At 45.7% G+C, this 19143-nt stretch overlaps 1 protein-coding gene across 1 annotated transcript in view; it reads left to right on the top strand.

The window, feature by feature from the left end:
* The window catches only part of LOC140429754 (SH2 domain-containing adapter protein B-like), a 199443-nt gene extending 180974 nt beyond the window's left edge, over nucleotides 1–18469 (top strand). The window contains exon 6 of the mRNA XM_072517127.1: nucleotides 14816–18469. Coding sequence (XP_072373228.1) covers nucleotides 14816–14999 — 184 coding nt within the window. The 3' untranslated portion in view covers nucleotides 15000–18469. The remainder of the gene's footprint in view (nucleotides 1–14815) is intronic.
* Nucleotides 18470–19143: the final 674 nt, after the last annotated feature.

A 19143-nucleotide genomic window follows, 5' to 3' on the forward strand; every position in this document is an offset into this window, starting at 1 on the left:
AGCACAAACCTCCTGTGCCTGCCCTGTCAATTTACTTTGCATGGATAATGTTCACTTTTCTCTTGTCCACTCCATTCCTTCAAGAATGCATGTACACCCCTTTCCTTAAACTTTGAACAAAGAACAAAGAAAAGTACAGCACAGGAACAGGCTCTTCGGCCCTCCAAGCCCGTGCTGACCATGCTGCCCGTCTAAACTAAACTCTTCTACACTTTCTGGGTCCGTATCCCTCTATTCCCATCCTATTCATGTATTTGTCAAGATGCCCCTTAAATGTCACTATCGTCCCTGCTTCCACCACCTCCTCCAGCAGCGAGTTCCAGGCACCCACTACCCTCTGTGTAAAAAAACTTGCCTCGTGCATCTCCTCTAAACCTTGCCCCTCGCACCTTAAACCTATGCCCTCTAGTAATTGACCTCTCTACCCTGGGGAAAAGCCTCTGACTATCCACTCTGTCTATGCCCCTCAATTTTGTAGACCTCTATCAGGTCGCCCCTCAACCTCCGTCGTTCCAGTGAAAACAAACCGAGTTTATTCAACCGCTCATCATAGCTAATGCCCTCCATACCAGGCAACATCCTGGTAACTCTCTTCTGCACCCTCTCTAAAGCCTCCACATCCTTCTGGTAGTGTGGCAACCAGAATTGAACACTATACTCCAAGTGTGGCCTAACTAAGGTTCTATACAGCTGTAACATGATTGGCCAATTCTTATACTCAATGCCCTGGCCAATGAAGGCAAGCATGCCGTATAACTTCTTAACTACCTTCTCCACATGTGTTGCCCCTTTCAGTGACCTGTGGACCTGTACAGCTAGATCTCTCTGACTGCAATACACTTGAGGGTTCTGCCATTCACTATATATTCCCTACCTGCATTAGGCCTTCCAAAATGCATTACCTCACATTTGTCCGGATTAAACTCCATCTGCCATCTCTCTGCCCAAGTCTCCAAACGATCTAAATCCTGCTGTATCCTCTGACAGTCCTCATCGCTATCCACAATTCCACCAACCTTTGTGTCGTCTGCAAACTTACTAATCAGACCAGTTACATTTTCCTCCAAATCATTTATATATACTACGAACAGCAAAGGTCCCAGCACTGATCCCTGCGGAACACCATTAGTCACAGCCCTCCAATTAGGAAAGCACCCTTCCATTGCCACTCTCTGCCTTTTATGACCAAGCCAGTTCTGAATCCATCTTGCTGGCTCACCCCTGATCCCGTGTGACTTCACCTTTTGTACCAGTCTAGAGCCTTTGGTAGAGCCTGTACACATTTAAACATATCCCCACTTGGACTTTCCTCAACTTCTGCTTTAACTTCCCTCCCTCCTTTTCCCCTCCCTTCCTAATCATTCATTTCCCCACCAAATTTCCTCATTTCAATTTCCCTTTGAAAAGCTGTTTCTTCCTCTTCTTCCCACATCTCTACTTTTAAAAATTCCTTCTCGTACTCGAACTGCAGCTGTATTCTCCAGATTGGTTTCCCCAACAGAAATTGCTTCAGGACTACTGGTGCGTTGGGCTCTCCTACCTCTATTTTTAATTCACTTGCCAGTTCAATTAACTTGTCTTTTCAAAGGCCTTATAAATAAAGGGATCAGGGGTTATGGGGAGAAGGCAGGAGAATGGGGATGAGAAAATATCAGCCATGATTGAATGGCGGAGCAGACTCGACGGGCTGGGTGGCCTAATTCTGCTCCTATGTCTTATAAATCAAAGACTGAAGAAAGGCCTTAGCAACTTTCAGAGTCATCCTGTTATGCTATTACAAACCTGGTGCCTCTTTAAGATATACTGTACCCTAAATTGTCATTGTCTATGATTCCAAACATCCCTAGGATTGAGCCATCAAATTATTTCTGGACACTCGCGGCAGTCAATTCCAGCCTCACTGACCTGGCATCACAACACAAGTGAAATTAGATTTTATATTAATACCCGTGCCTTTGGTTGAGATAAATTGACTACAGGTCCCCAGGTTTGTCAATTTAACACAAATAGCTTTTATTAACAGTAATTATAATTCAATAGGCAGAAAATACAACTGGCTATCTACTATCCGATCCCAACTTCCCCTTTCTAACCCGTCCCACTCTCTCTATTATATGCACACACATCGACAAACCTCACAGGAGGAAAGGGGTGGTTGAGAGGTGAGGAAAATGTAAAACAAAACTATAAGGATCTTTGATTAAGGTGGATGTCTTCCAGTTTATTTCTTCCTCACGGTTTAGGCCTTCAGTAGGTTATTTCTTTTCCTTCAGATTGTAATGATCTTCATTGCAGACTCAGAGACAGCTAGCAACCAGTAGCACAGAGAGGGAGAAAACAAAGCTCCTCTTCTTTTATAAGATTGCAACAGGATCTTGACCAATTGGAAAATCTCAGCAGGTCTGGCAGCATCTGTAGGGAGTGAAAAAAAGCTAACGTTTTGAGTCCAGATGACCCTTTGTCAAAGCTATAATACAGAGAAAGTGGATAATATTCATACTGTGGAGTGAGAATGAGTCATAGCCACAGAAACCCAGGAAAATGGGTTAGCCACAGAAACCATGGGGAAAGAGTGCTAATGGCAGTCCCCAGTGAGAACAAAATATGTGAAAGGCCAAACAGCAGAGAAACTAACATCAGAGGGTAAACTGTGACAGATGCAGATGTGGGGAGAGGGGAAGGAGGAAGCAAAGGGTAGAAAGGGAAAGGAAAGGTGGATAAAATAGGGGTGGGGTTAAATATATATAAAGAAAGACAAGAGAGAAAGAAATGGTAAAAGACAGGTAAAATGAAATGGGATGAAAACAAATGGGTCGAGGTCGGGTAGAGCTAATTAACTGAAGTTGCTGAATTCAATGTTGTACAGGACATTGGTGAAACCATACATGGAATACTGTGTTCAGTTCTGGTCACCCTATTATAGGAAGATATTGTTAAACTAGAAAGAGTGCAGAAAAGATTTCCGAGGGATGCTACCAGGACTTGATGATCTGAGTTCTCAGGAGAGGTGGGATAGGCTGGGACATTTTTCCCTGGGGCGTAGGAGGCTTAGGGGTGAAATTGTAGAGATCTATAAAATAATGAGGAGCATTGATAAGGTAGATAGCCAACATCTTTTCCCAAACGTAGAGGAATCTAGAACTAGAGGGCATAGGTTTAAGGTGAGAGCAGAGAGATACAAAAGAGACCAGAGGGGAAATCTCTTCACATAAGAGGGTGGTGAGCATCTGGAACTGGCTGCCAGAGGCAGTGGTAGAGCCGGGTACAATTTTTTCCTTTAAAAAACAGACCGTTACATGGGCAGCGTGCAGAGGGATATGGGCCAAATGCAGGCAAGTGGGACTAGCTTAGTGATAGAAACTGGGCAGCATGGACAGGCTGGGCCGAAGGGCCTGTTTCCATGCTGTAAACATCTATGACTCCATGATGGTCTAGAGGCTTCTGGCTGGTTATCTTTGAAAGAAATCATCTAGTAAGAACCAATCACTGACTGCTGTCAGGCAGAACACTGTGCCTGGCCAACCCACCAGCTGCCAGTTAGCCAATCGAACCAACTTCCTCCAAAATCAGTTCCTAATATTTATTCTGTGCTGACAAGTCTCCACCCCAAAGTACAAAACCTCGGCATACGCTCTTCTGCTTAAAGGCACATTCTGGTTATGGGTCCACGGACCAGAAGTAATAAAATAAAAGAAAAGGGAAGATAAGACCATAAGACATAGAAGCAGAATTAGGCCACTTGGCCCATCGAGTCTGCTCCGCCATTCAGTCATGGCTGATATTTTTCTCACCCCCATTCTTTTGCCTTCTCCCCATAACTCCTGATCCCCTTATTAATCAAGAACGTATCTATCTCTGTCTTAAAGACACTCAGTGATTTGGCCTCCACAGCCTTCTGTGGCAAAGAGTAGTTCCACAAATTCATCACCCTCTGGCTGAAGACATTCCTCCTCATCTCTGTTTTAAAGGATCTTCCCTTTAGTCTGAGATTGTATCCTCTGGTGCTAGTTTTTCGTCCAAGTGGAAACATCCTCTCCACGTCCACTCTCCAGACCTCGCAGTATCCTGTGAGTTTCACTAAGATCCCAACTCATCCATCTAAACTCCAATGAGTACAGACCCAGAGTCCTCAACCGTTCCTCATATGACAAGCTCTTCATTCCAGGGATCATTCTTGTGAACGTCCTCTGGACCCTTTCCAACGCCAGCACATCTTTCCTTAGATAGGCGCCCCAAAACTGCTCCCAATACTCCAGAGCCATATACAGCCTCAGAAGTACATCCCTGGTCTTGTATTCTAGCCACCTTGACATGAATGCTAACATTATATTTGCCTTCCTAACTGTCAAATGTACCTGCACGTTAACCTTAAGAGAATCATGAACAAGGACTCCCAAGTCCCTTTGTGCTTCTGATTTCCTAGGTATTTCCCCATTTAGAAAATAGTCTATGCCTAAATTTCTCCTTCCAAAGTGCATAACCTCGCACTTTTCCACATTGTATTCCATCTGGCACTTCACTTCCCACTCTCCTAGCCTGTCCAAATCCTTCTGCAGCCCCCTTACTTCAATACTACCTGTCCTTCTACAGATCTTTGTATCATCTGCAAACTTTTTCCCACTCTCCTAGCCTCTCCAAATCCTTCTGTAGCCTCCTTCTTCAAACTACCTGTCCCTCGACAGATTTTTGTATCATCTGCAAACTTAGCAACCATGCCTTCAGTTCCTTCTTCCAGGTCATTAATGTATATTGTGAAAAATTGTGGTCCCAGCACAGATCCCTGAGGCACACCACTAGTCACCGGCTGCAACCCTGAAAAAGACCCTTGTGGGCAGCACGGTAGCACAGTGATGAGCACAGTTGCTTCACATCTCCAGGGTCCCAGGTTCGATTCCTGGCCTGGGTCACTGTCTGTGTGGAGTCTGCACGTTCTCCCATGTCTGCGTGGGTTTCTTCCGGGTGCTCCAGTTTACTCCCACAGTCCAAAGATGTGCAGGTTAGGTGGATTGGCCATGATGAATTGCCCTTAGTGCCCTTAGGGTGCTCTTTCCAAGAGCCAGTGCAGACTCAATGGGCCGAATGGCCTCCTGCACTGTAAATTCTATGGTACTCTATCCCCACTCTCTGCCTTCTGCCAGTCAGCCAATCCTCTATCCATGCCAGCCCTTAACATCATGGGCTCTTAACTTACTTAACAATCTTCTATGCGCCAGCTTGTCAAACACCTTCTGGAAATCTAAATAAATCACGTTCACTGGTTCTCCTTTGTCTAATTTCCTTATTACCTCCTCAAAGAACTCAAACAGATTTGTCAGACGTGACCTCTCTTTGACAAAGCCGTGCGACTCAGTCCTATTTTATCATGCATTTCCAAGTACTCCGCAATCTCATCTTCCAAGTAATCCTCCCTCCTGTGTTTGCAGTTACCCTTATTTAATTGTAATACCGTTACATCTGACTCCAGCTTCTCCCTCTCAAATTGCAGGGTATTCCTTCACCTTAAGATCCCTAATCAAGTCTGCCTCATTACACATCACCAAATCCAGAATTGCCTGTTCCCAAGTGGGCTCGACCACAAGCTGCTCCAAAAAAAATCTCTTAAACATTCCACAAATTCCTTTTCTTGAAATCCACTACCAACTTGTTTTTCCCAGTCCACCTACATAACAAAGGAAATATACAAGAAGGACTCTTACAAGGTGTTCTGCAGAATTTCAATACAAAAATTTTCAGTTGAGGAAAACTGATGTCTCAAATAACACCAACCCCGAAATGTTTGAGACTCACTAAGATAATCCCAACATTTTGCAATTCTAAGACTGAGGGAAGATTACTTTTGTAAGGGCCATGAGGAATCCAGCACGAGTTTTAAGGATACAAAGTAATAACATTTATTTACAATAACATATATATATATATATATATATATATAAAACAGCAGCAGCAACTTCCCTTGCTGCACACTCCTTCCTGCTGGTTCCAAACTGGCCAGCTTTATTTATACATGGAGTTTACGAATGGTTTCTCCGCCCCCCCTCATTGGGGAAGCTCATACTCCCACAGGATTGTGGGATTGTCATTAGTCCCCAACCAATGGTAAGCAGGCAGGTTATAACAACTACTAAACCACAGGAGTCATAACACTGACAATCTACTGTTAACATAATTGTTTATTTAAACACACAATCAATCAGATTAGCTGCACAGTAATAGCTTTCCAATTAATAGTTAAAACAGCTCTTAATTAAAAGGAAGAAAAAAACTTTAATTCCCTGTAGTACATCTGCTACTATCTATTCCAATTAAGCAACCCAATACAATTCAAATGTCACTCAAATAAATAAAATTAACAATCAGGTCTACTTGCTACTCTGTGCAGACTTTTGGAGAGAGAGACCCTTTCAGGAACGCCCTGAAAATCCTATCAGACTCAAATCGGATGGAAAGGCATTGACAAGCTAGCTCCTCCCATTAACTACATCATCTGTATCCCAAGCATAAGGCATTCTCCAGTCACCTCCCACTAAGATGTCCCTTGATGTCCTTTGCTAGGACTAAACACAAACTCTTTTAAATGATCTGCGCCACAGGAAACCTCCTAAACATAAATAATATTCCATTAGACATCTGTATGTAAAAAAGTAAATGGTTAAAATCAATTATTACCACCTTTACGACCACTTTAATCACAGCTTTAGTAGACATACTGCCTGTATGTATTTGAATCTAGGGTTTTTAATAACATTATGACAACAAAATATAAAATATATATAACAATTTCCATCACACTGTTGTATTGAATCATGTGGACAGTTGACAAAAGCTCATAAAGATAATTAAAAACCCCAAGAAGATTGGAGTGGTGTGGATTGTGAATTGTGTGGAAGATCTTTTTCTTTATAAATATTTTTATTCTCTTTTTTCACATTTTCTCCCAAATTTACACCCACCAACAATAAACAATAATCAGTAACAAATATGTCAATCCCCACATCAATAACAACGATCCCATCCTCCCACCAAACCCAAAACATTAGCCCGCATGTTCACATAAACAAATGACAAAAAGGAATCAGCAATCACCCACAGTCACCATTAACGCACACAGCCCCACTCCCCCCACCCACCCACCCCAACTAATGTCTGATGTTATTTGATTTGGACGTAGATGATTTGGAGTTGGGAACCAAGTGCAATGTGTCCAAGTTTGCAGACGGCACTAAGATGAGTGGTAAAGCAAAAAGAGCAGAGGATACCGGAAGTCTGCAGAGGGATTTGGATAGGTTAAGTGAATGGGCTGGGCTCTGGCAGATGGAATACAATGTTGACAAATGTGAGGGTATTTTGGAAGGAATAACAGCAAAAGGGATTATTATTTAAATGATAAAATATTAAAACATGCTTCTGTGCAGAGAGACCTGGGTGTGCTATTGCATGAGTCGCAAAAAGTTGGTTTACAGGTGATTAAGAAGGCAAATGGAGTTTTGTCCTTCATTGCTAGAGGGATGGAGTTTAAGACTAGGGAGGTTATGCTGCAATTGTATAAGGTGTCAGTGAGGCCACACCTGGAGTATTGTGTTCAGTTTTGGTCTCCTTACCTGAGAAAGGACGTACTGGCGCTGGAGGATGTGCAGAGGAGATTCACTAGGTTAATCCCAGAGTTGAGGGGGTTGGATTACGAGGAGAGGTTTAGTAGACTGGGACTGTACTCGTTGGAATTTAGAAGGATGCGGGGGGGACCTTATAGAAACATATAAAATTATGAAGGGAATCGATAGGATGGATGCGGGCAGGTTGTTTCCACTGGCGGGTAAAAGCAGAACTAGGGGGCATATTAGGAGGAACTTCTTCACCTAAAGGGTTGTAAATCTATGGAATTCCTTGCCCAGTGAAGCAGTTAAATGTTTTTAAGGTTAAGATTTATAGTTTTTTGAAGAATAAGGGGAATAAGGGGATTAAGGGTTATGGTGTTCGTGCCGGAAAGTGGAGCTGAGTCCACAAAAGATCAGTCATGATCTCATTGAATGGCGGTGCAGGCTTGAGGGGCCAGATGGCCTACTCCTGCTCCTAGTTCTTATGTTCTTATGTTATCTAGTTCTTGAAAGTGCACAATGAATAATGCTCATGAATCGTAGAACCCCTCCATTCTTCCCCTCAGTTCAAACTTAACCTTCTCAAGAGTCAAGAATTCCAACAGGTCCCTCCGCCACGCCAGGGCACAAGGTGGGGAGGTTGCTCTCCAACCTATCAGGATCCACCTTCGGGCAATCAATGAGGTGAAGGCTACAAGATCTGCTTCCGCACCCGTTTCCAACCCTGGCTGGTCCGACACCCCGAATATGGCCTCCCGGGGGCCCGGGTCCACTTTCACGTGCACCACTTCAGAAATTACCCTAGAAACGTCCTTCCTTTCAACAGGACCAAAACATATGAACTTGATTAGCACCCCGCCCCCCCCGCAACATTCACACGCATCTTCTACTCCATCAAAGAATCGGCTCATACTCGTTCTCATGAGGTGTGCTCTGTTTACCACCTTCAGCTGTATCAGCCTCAACCTCGTCCACGAGGTGGAGGCCTTCACTCTCCGGGGCACCTCACACCAGAACCCGCCCTCCATATCCTCTCCCAACTCTCCCTCCCATTTTGCTTTGGTCCCTCCCAGTGGTGCCTTCTCGTTTTCCAAAATAGCTCCGTAAACCGCCGACACTACCCCCTTCTCCTGTCGTCAGCACCTCCTCCAGCAATGTTGAGTCTGGCTCCACCGGGAAGCTCTATCTGCTTTCTGGCAAAATCTCAAACCTGCATGTATCTAAACATTTCCCCCTGCTCCAGTCCATACTTCGCTTCCAGCTGGTTCAATCCTGCAAACCGACCCCCAAGAAACAAATCTTTTAGTGTCTTAATCCCCTTCCCCCTAATCGGCATTTCCATTGACTCTGCCCCCAACCCGAAGTGTTGGCGAAACTGCCTCCAAATTCTCAATGAAGCTATTATTACCGGGCTCCCTGAGTATTTCCCCGGCGCCATCCGGAGCGGCGCTGTTGCTAATGCTTTGAATCCTGACCCCCTTCACAAACTCTCCTCCATTCTGACCCAATGGGAATCAACCCCTCTGACCCAGCTCCACATTCGCCGCCCAGTAGTAATACATGAGGTTCGGAAGACCCAAACCCCCTGCCTGCCTTCCCCTCTGTAGCAGCACCTTTCTAACTCTGGCCACCTTCCCTCCCCATATGAACAAAGTAATTATTCCCTCAATCACTCTGAAAAAAGCCTTTGGCAGGAAAATAGGCAGGCATTGGAAAATAAACCGAAATTGCGGCAACATGTTCATTTTAACCGCTTGTACCCAACCTGCCAGTGACGGAGGGAGACCATCCCACCTTGCCAGATCAGCTTTCACTCTCCCCACCAAACTAGAAATATTGTACCTGCGGAACCCCTCCCCCCCCCCCCCCCCCCCCACTCCCGGGCAACCTGCACCCCAGGTACTAAAGTGAGTCCCTGCCCTACGGAATGGCAGTCCACCCCCACCCCCACCCCTGCTCCCACCCCCGACCGCGACACCACAAAATACTCACTCTTGTCTAGATTTAGTTTGTACCCCGAGAAAGACCCAAACACCCGAAGCAGCTCGAATATTCCCCCTATCGATACACTCTGTTCCGACATATATAACAGCAAGTCATCGGCATATAAAGACACCCTATGCTCTATTCCGCCCGCACTATTCCTTTTCATACCCCCGAACTTCTTAATGCGATGGCCAACGGCTCAATCGCGAGTGCAGACAGCAGGGGGGATATAGGACAACCCTGCCTAGTCCTACAAGGAGAGAAACGTATCTCGAGCTGATGTTGTTTGTGCGGACACCTGCCCTCGGTTCCTTTTTATAGTAGCTTTACCCAGTTCACAAATCTTGGTCCAATCCCAAACCACTCCAGAACTGCCATCAAGTACCCCATTCTACCCGGTCAAACGCCTTCTCAGCGTCCAATGCCACAACCACCTCTGTTTCCTTCCCCCCTGCCGGTGCCATAACGACGCTCAATACCCTTCTAACGTTTGAAAAGAGCTGCCTCCCTCTCACGAACCCCATCTGATCTTCACCTATCACCTTCGGGAGGCACTCCTCCAGCCTATCCGCCAGTACCTTCGCCAATACTGTTGGCGTCCACATTCAAAAGTGATATGGGCCTATTCGACCCACACTCCATCGGGTCCTTATCTTTTTTTAGCAACAGGTAAATTGATGCCTGCCCCAACGTTTGTGGCAACACCCCCTTCCCTATCGCCTCTTCAAACATCCCCACCATCAGGGGTGGCAGCCTAGCCTTGAATTTTTTAGAATATTCCACCAGAAACCCATCCGGCCCTGCCACCTTTCCCGACTGCATCCTCCCAATCGCATCTTTTATGTCCTGCTCCACTATCGCTCCTTCTAATGTAGCCCTGTCCCCCTCCCCTAACCTTGGGTACTCCAACCCATCTAGAAATTCCTGCATCTCCCGGTCTCCCCCAGGTGGCTCTGACCTGTACAACCTCTCATAAAATTCCTCAAAGATCTTGTTAATCAGATCCGGAGCCACCACCAACTTCCCTGCCCTGTCCTTCACCTCAACAATTTCCCTTACCGCTGCCTCCCTCCGGAGCTGACCTCACATGCATTATCTCCATGCTCGTAAACTGCACCCCTTGCTCATCTCAGTTGGCGCACCGCCTTCCTGGTAGATAGTCGGTCAAAGCTGGCCTGTAGTTCCTTCCTCTTTTCCAAATTTGCTGGGTCCTCATCTTCTGTATAACTCCTACCTACCTCCAACATCTCGTCTATTACCCGCTGCTGCTCCAATTTTTCATCTTTGTCCACCCTGGCCTTAAACGAGATCACCGCACCCCTCACCACCGCGTTCAGAGCCTCCCAGACAACTGCCTTCGACACCTTACCCGTACAGTTGAAACCTACATATTCCTCAATTACCTTTTCAATTTTGTCACAGAACCCTTGGTCCCCCAAAAGTCCCACATCTAATTTCCACCCCAGCCTCTGCGCTACCCCCTTCTCCAGTACTGTATCCACCCAATGCGGAGCATGATCTGATACTGCAATTGCCAAGTATTCCGACCCCTCAACCCCAGCCAGCAAAGCGTTCCCCACCACGAAAAGGTCGATCTGCGAGTATACCTCATGGACTGCTGAGAAAAACGAGTTCTCCTGTTCCCTTGGGTGCCGAAACCTCCAAGGGTCCACCCCTCCCATTTCCACTATTAGCCCAACCAGTGCCTTTGCCCCCCCCGATGGGACCAGCGAGCGCGGCAATGACCTGATCAACCTTGGTTCCTGCACCAAGTTCCAATCCCCCTCCACTATAAGTTTGTGTCTGTCCAAGTCAGGGATGGACCCACACACCTCCTTTGCGAATCCCACATCGTCCCAATTGGGACCATATTCACTTACCAGCACCACTAGCCTCCCCTCCAGCACCTCTGTCACAATCACGTACCGACCCCCCCTGATCTGCAACCACCTTCTCCATCTGGAACCGTACCCTTTTGTTAACCATTACCGCTGCCCCTCGAGCCCTTCCATCAAATCCAGAGCGAAACACCTGACTAACCCAGCCCTTTTTAAGTCTCACCTGGTCCTTCACCCTCAAGTGAGTCTCCTGCAGCATTGCTACATCGGCTTTCAAACTTTTAAGATGCGCGAGCACCCTTGACCTCTTGACCGGATCTCCTAACCCGTTCCACGTGACTATCCTAACTGGGGTCTCTCACCCCCCCCTTCCCCACCCTTCTTATCCACCATACCACCTGTCCCATGAGCCTGACTCGCCTCTATCCATTATTAATATCGAACCCCTTCCCCGCCCCCCTCTCAAAAACTCTCCCTACATTTCCTCTTGAAAAAACATCTCCCAGCATCGATCCCTTCCCCCCCCCTTGCTCACCTCGTAGGCCCATCAAAACCTGCTAACCAGGCTCCAATGTCCGCAGCCCTCCTCTCACCTCACCTCCGTTCACTAGCCGACTTTAGTTAGCTAGCGTGGCTGGCTCCCCCCCGCCAAGGTATACCGTCCCCTCCCACCCAGTCCCAGAGAAAACAAAACAAAAACAACAATCCAACCCATACAATTCACTAAAATAAGATATAACCGTCGCAACACAGAATGCCAATCAACCCGACCAATAACTTGAACTCTGTACCAATGTGAAGTGAAGTAAGTTACAATACACGTCGATGAAAAGAAAGTTATAGCATTTATACATTTTCCAGCTCCCCAATCATAGTCCACAGTCTCTCTTCCAGCTCCGCTCCTCATGTCTGTCCCAAGCCTTCTGCCTTCACGAATGCCTCAGCCGCCTTCGCTGTCTCAAACTAAAAATCTTTGGCGTTATCCTTGTTGGGACCCCCATGTTGTACAGTGCCGCTTTCACTCGCCCGAACGCTGCTCGTTTTTTTGCCAACTCCACCGTCAAGTCCTGGTGGATTCGAACTCTAGCACCATCCCACTGCACCTCGCGCTTCTGCTTTGCCCAGCTTAACACCTTCTCCTTCATGCAGTACTTATGGAAGCAGATAATTACTGCTCTTGGCGGCTCATTCACTTTGGGCTTCGGCCTTAATGACCGATGAGCTCGGTCCAGCTCATACCGGGAGGGGTTCTCACCCTCCCCCATCAACTCCACCAACCTCTTAGCGAAGTACTCTGTTGGCCTTGGGCCCTCTGTCCCTTCAGGCAAGCCCACAATTCCCAGATTGAGCCGCCTCGAGAGGTTCTCCCAAGTTTACAGAATTTGCAGTGCAGAAGGAGGCCATTCGGCCCATCGGGTTTGCACCGGCTCTTGGAAAGAGCACCCTACCCAAGGTCCACACCTCCACCCTATCCCCATAACCCAGTAACCCCACCCAACACTAAGTGCAATTTTGGACACTATGGGCAATTTAGGATGGCCAATCCACCTAACCTGCACATCTTTGGACTGTGGGAGGAAACCGGAGCACCCAGAGGAAACCCATGCACACACGGAGAATGTGCAGACTCCACACAGACAGTGACCCAAGCCAGGAATCGAACCTGGGACCCTGGAGCTGTGAAGCAATTGTGCTATCCACAATGCTACCGTGCTGCCGTTGAAAGAGAGGACCAGCAAAAGCTCCGAGAAAATTCCTCGAGCTTTGCTCGGAGTCCTCTGTTGACCTCCACCACACTCCGCAGCTTGTCCCCCATCGAGGTGAGCTGGTCGTTGTGCTGCTACACGGCCTCCTCCACTTCCTGCATCTTCTCGTCCTGCTCTCTCACCTCGGCCGATGTCTTTGCCACAGCTAACCTTACCGGGACGATTGCCTCCTCCACCAATGACTTCAATGCGTCCGCCATCACCTTCCTCAAAGCTTCCATGTGCCTTGCAAACTGCATTTCCAGCTCCACAGCCAGCACCTCGGTCATTTTCTCTACCGTAAGCAGTGCGGTCCCACCATGCGGACCGGCACCCGCCATCTTGTCAGCGCTTTTGCTGGTCCTCTCTTTCAACGGTGAGCCCGCATTTCCTCACTTCTTCGATGCTGCTTTTCGCATCCTTTAACGACTTATTATTTTTCCTCTTTTTTAATCCCTTTTTTCCCTCTTCAATCTTTTTTTAATGAAAAAAAACAAAAAGTTCTTCCTTCAAGAAAAAAAAATTTAACAAACTTTCTTTAAAACTTCTTTCTCTTCTTTTTTGTATTCCTCAAGAATTCCCCTGGGACCGGACTTCAGTCTTCTCAAAGCATTCTAGGCGGGAGCCACCCGATTTGGAACATCCCACCTACATCGCGCCCTGGCTTCGGGCCTGCCGCCTCGTCCTCTGTTTAGCTCCGCCCCCACTGCTCCGACCGCCGCGCGTGCTGGGCCCGACGCTTCAGCTCCAGCTGCCCGCACGGGTTCCTCGCCGGTTTTCAAACCGGCCCCGCTTGACGCCCGGGACGGCCCCAAAGGCCGACAATAATCGGGGGGGGGGGGGGGGGGAGTGAAGAATCGGGGAGAGCCCCGAAAGCGTTGCAAATATGAGCCACCGATGGGAGCTCGCAAACACCAGCGGAAGTCCCAATTGTGTGGAAGACTTAATGGCTGAAAATATCCTACCTTGCCCAGATTTCCCACAGTGGAGGTGGTTCGCCAGTACCTGCTGGTGAGAACCTGCAGCTGGGGTCAACTTCAGTGGAACCAGCCAGTGGGGTAGGGCGGATAATCCTGCCCAAAGTGTTAGAAAATAAGATGTAAGTCCAGAATGAAGAGGAAGTTGAAATCACTTGAAACAAATTCAATAAAACAAGTTCTGAATGCGAAACTGCAAGTTTCATAAAATGTTTCATTTGAAGGTAAAAGGCATCTCAATTCTATGAAGAGCTACAGCGATTTTGATCAGGTAGAAACAAATTGTTGCCACACAAAGAAGCCTTTTTGAACTTTTTAACCTCAAAACAAAAAATTATCACATTTGAATTTAGGAAATTAACCTTTCATCATTATTTATTCATGATATCGCTGACTAGGCCAGAAACTATTACTCGTTCCTAATTACCTTTATGTGGTGAGCTGCATTCTTTGAACAGCTGAAGTCCATGTGATGCATGTTCAATCGCAATGCCGTTAGGGAGGCAGTTCCAGGATTTTAACTCTGTGACAATTAAGGACTGGTGACATATTTCCAAGTTAGGGTAGTGCGTGGCTTGGAGTGGAGCTTCTAGGTGGTAGTGTTAAAATGGAATTACACCACCATAAATCCCAGTGAATTGTGTTTGGTCATTCTTTGCTATTTTGCTTATTTACAGGAGCAGCCGAGGTTTCATGCACATGAAACTGACCAAAACCAAAGATAAATACATCTTGGGAGAGCACAGTCTTCCATTTGACAGCATTCCTGAGGTCATACACCACTATATGAGCAGGAGACTACCCATTAAAGGAGCAGAACATTTGTCACTTCTCTACCCTGTAACAGTGCAAACACTGTAATTTTTTCCCCCAGTTCAGTTTCCTTCCTGTGGATGGCAAATTAATTGAATATGCATGATGAATTGAAAACTTTGAAATGCATGGATTTGGTATCATCAAGTGGCCCAGTCCAATTGTGTACTTGAGTTCTATTTGTACACCGGCTACTGCGGACTAAGATTTCTCTGACCTGCCCACAGCAGGTTCCCCGTCAGTGTGGCCTGCAAGCTATAGAAAATGGCAATGCATTTGGTGGAACCGGAGGATCCCACCAGCAGCCGATGATGAACCACCTCCACTGCTGGAAAACCCGGCCTGTGTTTTCTTGTGTGAACAATGTAACATTTGTTTTGTGGTCCCTGTGCAGGAAAACCGTTTTGTTCAAAAAAAGCACCTGATGTACAAATTTAATCAAATGTTTGAAGTACAAAATTGTTACTGACATTAATCTGCTAAAATATTTAAATACTTCCTTATTTGAGATTAATAAAATTTATCCAGTATAATGTGATGCATAATCTGTGATTATTTATGAGTATCTGTAAATACGGTGGCTTAATATATAAATATATTTTTTATCACTTTTGATACAGTGTAATGAAACCTTTGGAGTACTTCATCATGCATTTTAGATTTAGATAAAAAATATATATATTTAACTTCATGTTAGGAATTGATATTTTTATCAATGTTTATGGATTATCAACAAAAAGAAAATATATTCATAACCGAGGAGGAACATTCATTTATTTAGCACCTTATGCCCTCTGCACAAGCCAGACTGCAGTGAATTCCTTGCAGGGTATAATCACTCTTTTATTGTACTCAAACACAGTCATCAATTTGTGCACATAATTAACCAAGATCTTTTGTTGCCCATGTTTAAAGATGTTCGTCAAGGCATCTTTGAAATATGCCCTGTGATCTTTTGTGGCCATCTTGAATGACGGCAATATCACATCTCAAAGTTAGCACTTCCACCAACACAGCATCCTTTCAGAGCTGAAATGATTATCCTAGGATATGTGTTGAAATTTCTGGAATTGAACTTATTACTCACTGACTCAGGCAAAAGTAATATTGATTGAAGTTGGCTAATTGTGGAGAGATTATGAAAAAGGGAAAGACTCTAGTTTTGATTTGACCAATTTGATTTCGTTTTAAATTCAATCAAGTTTCAGATAGCTTGGAGGGCGGCATGCGGCACAGTGGTTAGCACTGGGACTGCACCGCTGAGGACCCTGGTTTGAATCCAGGCCCTGGGTCACTGTCCGTGTGGAGTTTGCACATTCTCCCCATGTCTGCGTGGGTTTCAGCCCCACAACCCAAAAGATGTGCAGGTTAGGTGGATTGCCATGCTAAATTGCCCCTTAATTGGAAAAAAATAATTGTGTACTCTAAATTTATAAAATAAAGTTTCAGATAGGTTCAAATTTCCATGTTTTGTATGTTTCAGCTTTCGAATGGAGAGAATTGCAAGGGATTACATAACATATACATAGAACATAGAACATTACAGCGCAGTACAGGCCCTTCGGCCCTCGATGTTGCGCCGACCTGTGAAACTACTCTAAAGCCCATCTACACTATTCCCTTATTGTTCATATGTCTATCCAATGACCATTTGAATGTCCTTAGTGTTGGCGAGTCCACTACTGTTGCAGGCAGGGCATTCCACGCCCTTACTACTCTCTGAGTAAAGAACCTACCTCTGACATCTGTCTTATATCTATCTCCCCTCAATTTAAAGGTATGTCCCCTCGTGCTAGACATCACCATCCGAGGAAAAAGCTCTCACTGTCCACCCTATCCAATCCTCTGATCATCTTGTATGCCTCAATTAAGTCACCTCTTAACCTTCTTCTCTCTAACGAAAACAGCCTTTCCTCATAAGATCTTCCCTCCATACCAGGCAACATTCTGGTAAATCTCCTCTGCACCCTTTCCAATGCTTCCACATCCTTCCTATAATGCGGCGACCAGAATTGCACGCAATACTCCAAATGCGGCCGCACAAGAGTGTTGTATAGCTGCAACATGACCTCATGGCTCCTAAACTCAATACCTCTACCAGTAAAAGCTAACACACCATACGCCTTCTTAACAACCCTCTCAACCTGGGTGGCAACTTTCAGGGATCTATGTACATGGACACTGAGATCTCTCTGCTCATCCACACTGCCAAGAATCTTACCATTAGCCCAGTACTCAGTCTTCCTGTTATTCCTTCCAAAATGAATCACCTCCCACTTTTCTGCATTAAACTCCATTTGCCACCTCTCAGCCCAGCGCTGCAGCTTATCTATGTCCCTCTGTAACTTGTAACATCCTTCCGCACTGTCCACAACTCCACCGACTTTAGTGTCATCTGCAAATTTACTCACCCATCCTTCTACGCCCTCCAGGTCATTTATAAAAATGACAAACAGCAGTGGCCCCAAAACAGATCCTTGTGGTACACTACTAGTAACTGGACTCCAGCCTGAACATTTCCCATCAACCACCACCCTTTGTCGTCTTCCAGCTAGCCAATTTCTGATCCAAACTGCTAAATCACACTGAATCCCATGCCTCCGTATTTTCTGCAGTAGCCTACCATGGGAAACCTTATCAAACGCTTTACTGAAATCCATATACACCACATCAACTGCTTTACCCTCATCCACCTGTTTGGTCACCTTCTCAAAGAACTCGATAAGGTTTGTGAGACACGACCTACCCTTCACAAAACCGTGTTGACTATCTCTCATCAAATTATTCCTTTCCAGATGATTATACATCCTATCTCTTATAAACCTTTCCAAGATTTTTCCCACAACAGAAGTAAGGCTCACTGGTCTATAGTTACCGGGGTTATCTCTACTCCCCTTCTTGAACAAGGGGACAACATTTGCTATCCTCCAGTCTTCTGGCACTATTCCTGTAGACAAAGATGACTTTAAGATCAAGGCCAAAGGCTCAGCAATCTCCTCCCTAGCTTCCCAGAGAATCCTAGGATACAGTACAGAAACTGAAGCAGGCCATTAGTCCCAACTAGTCCGTGCTGGCATATATGTTGCACTCAAGCCTCCTCGCTTCCTAATTAACTATCAAAATAATCCTCTATTCCCTTTTCGCTCATGTTGTCCAACTTCTCCATCAATACATCTATACGTTTTGTGTGTGTGGCCTGTGTTTGTGTAAAGTAGTTTCTCCTGAATTTTCCATTGGACTTCTTGGTGACTATATTATATTGATAGCTTCTAGAGATATTTTTCCCCACAGATAGATATCCACCCTATCAGAATAATAATTTTAAAGGTCACCCAGCTCTTTTTTTTTTAAAGAGTCTTATCAAAGCCCCAAATACCTATATATACTGTTTGAAAAGTACATATTTATGTGGCGTTATATTACCATTTGAAGAATGTTATTTAATGTAACTTTTCAACTGAAAGATACTGTCATAAAAACTAAAGAATAAAGCTGAAACTGCATTGCTATTTATATGGCCCACTGTGTTTGTGTTCTACTTTACTTTTCCAGGTCTGTTTGAAATTATTTCCTATCACTTCCCATGCGAACTACAAAACTGGATTACTTTGAATGCTTGTATCCTTGTGATTGTCCTCCAGTATGCAGAAAAAGCTACTTCTTAAAATTCTACAGGTTCCAACGTAAAAGAATAGAAAATAGGAGCTGGAGTCGGCCACTCAGCCATTCATTATGATCATCCAACTCAATAACCTGAGCCAACTTTCCCGCCGCACTATCCAACCCCCCAATATCCTTTGACCCCCTTTAGCTCAAAGAGCTATATCTAACACCTTCTTGAAATCATACAGGGCGGGATTCTCCGTCAGCCAATGCCGAAAGCGGAAAAGGTGATTGGGCAAAGAATTGCTTTTGACGCCGAAATCTCAGCAGGTGCCGGGTTCATGCCAAATCGCAATTCTCCGATGCTATGACTGCGGCATCAATGTGTTTCAGTCCGCATGTACACCAAACACCGTTCGCATATCCTTAGCGGGACGGACCTGGCATTCTCCGGGGCCTCCGCAATCCTCTGCCTCTGCCGGGGGCGGGGGTGTGCGGGGGGGGGTAGAAATTCCCAAGGGCAAGGTTCATTTGTGCTTTTAAAAATCAGGAAACCGACGTCGTGGCTGATGAGGGAGAGAGAGGAGGT

This window comes from Scyliorhinus torazame, chromosome 9 (assembly GCF_047496885.1).
Source record: "Scyliorhinus torazame isolate Kashiwa2021f chromosome 9, sScyTor2.1, whole genome shotgun sequence".
Taxonomy (NCBI): domain Eukaryota; kingdom Metazoa; phylum Chordata; class Chondrichthyes; order Carcharhiniformes; family Scyliorhinidae; genus Scyliorhinus; species Scyliorhinus torazame.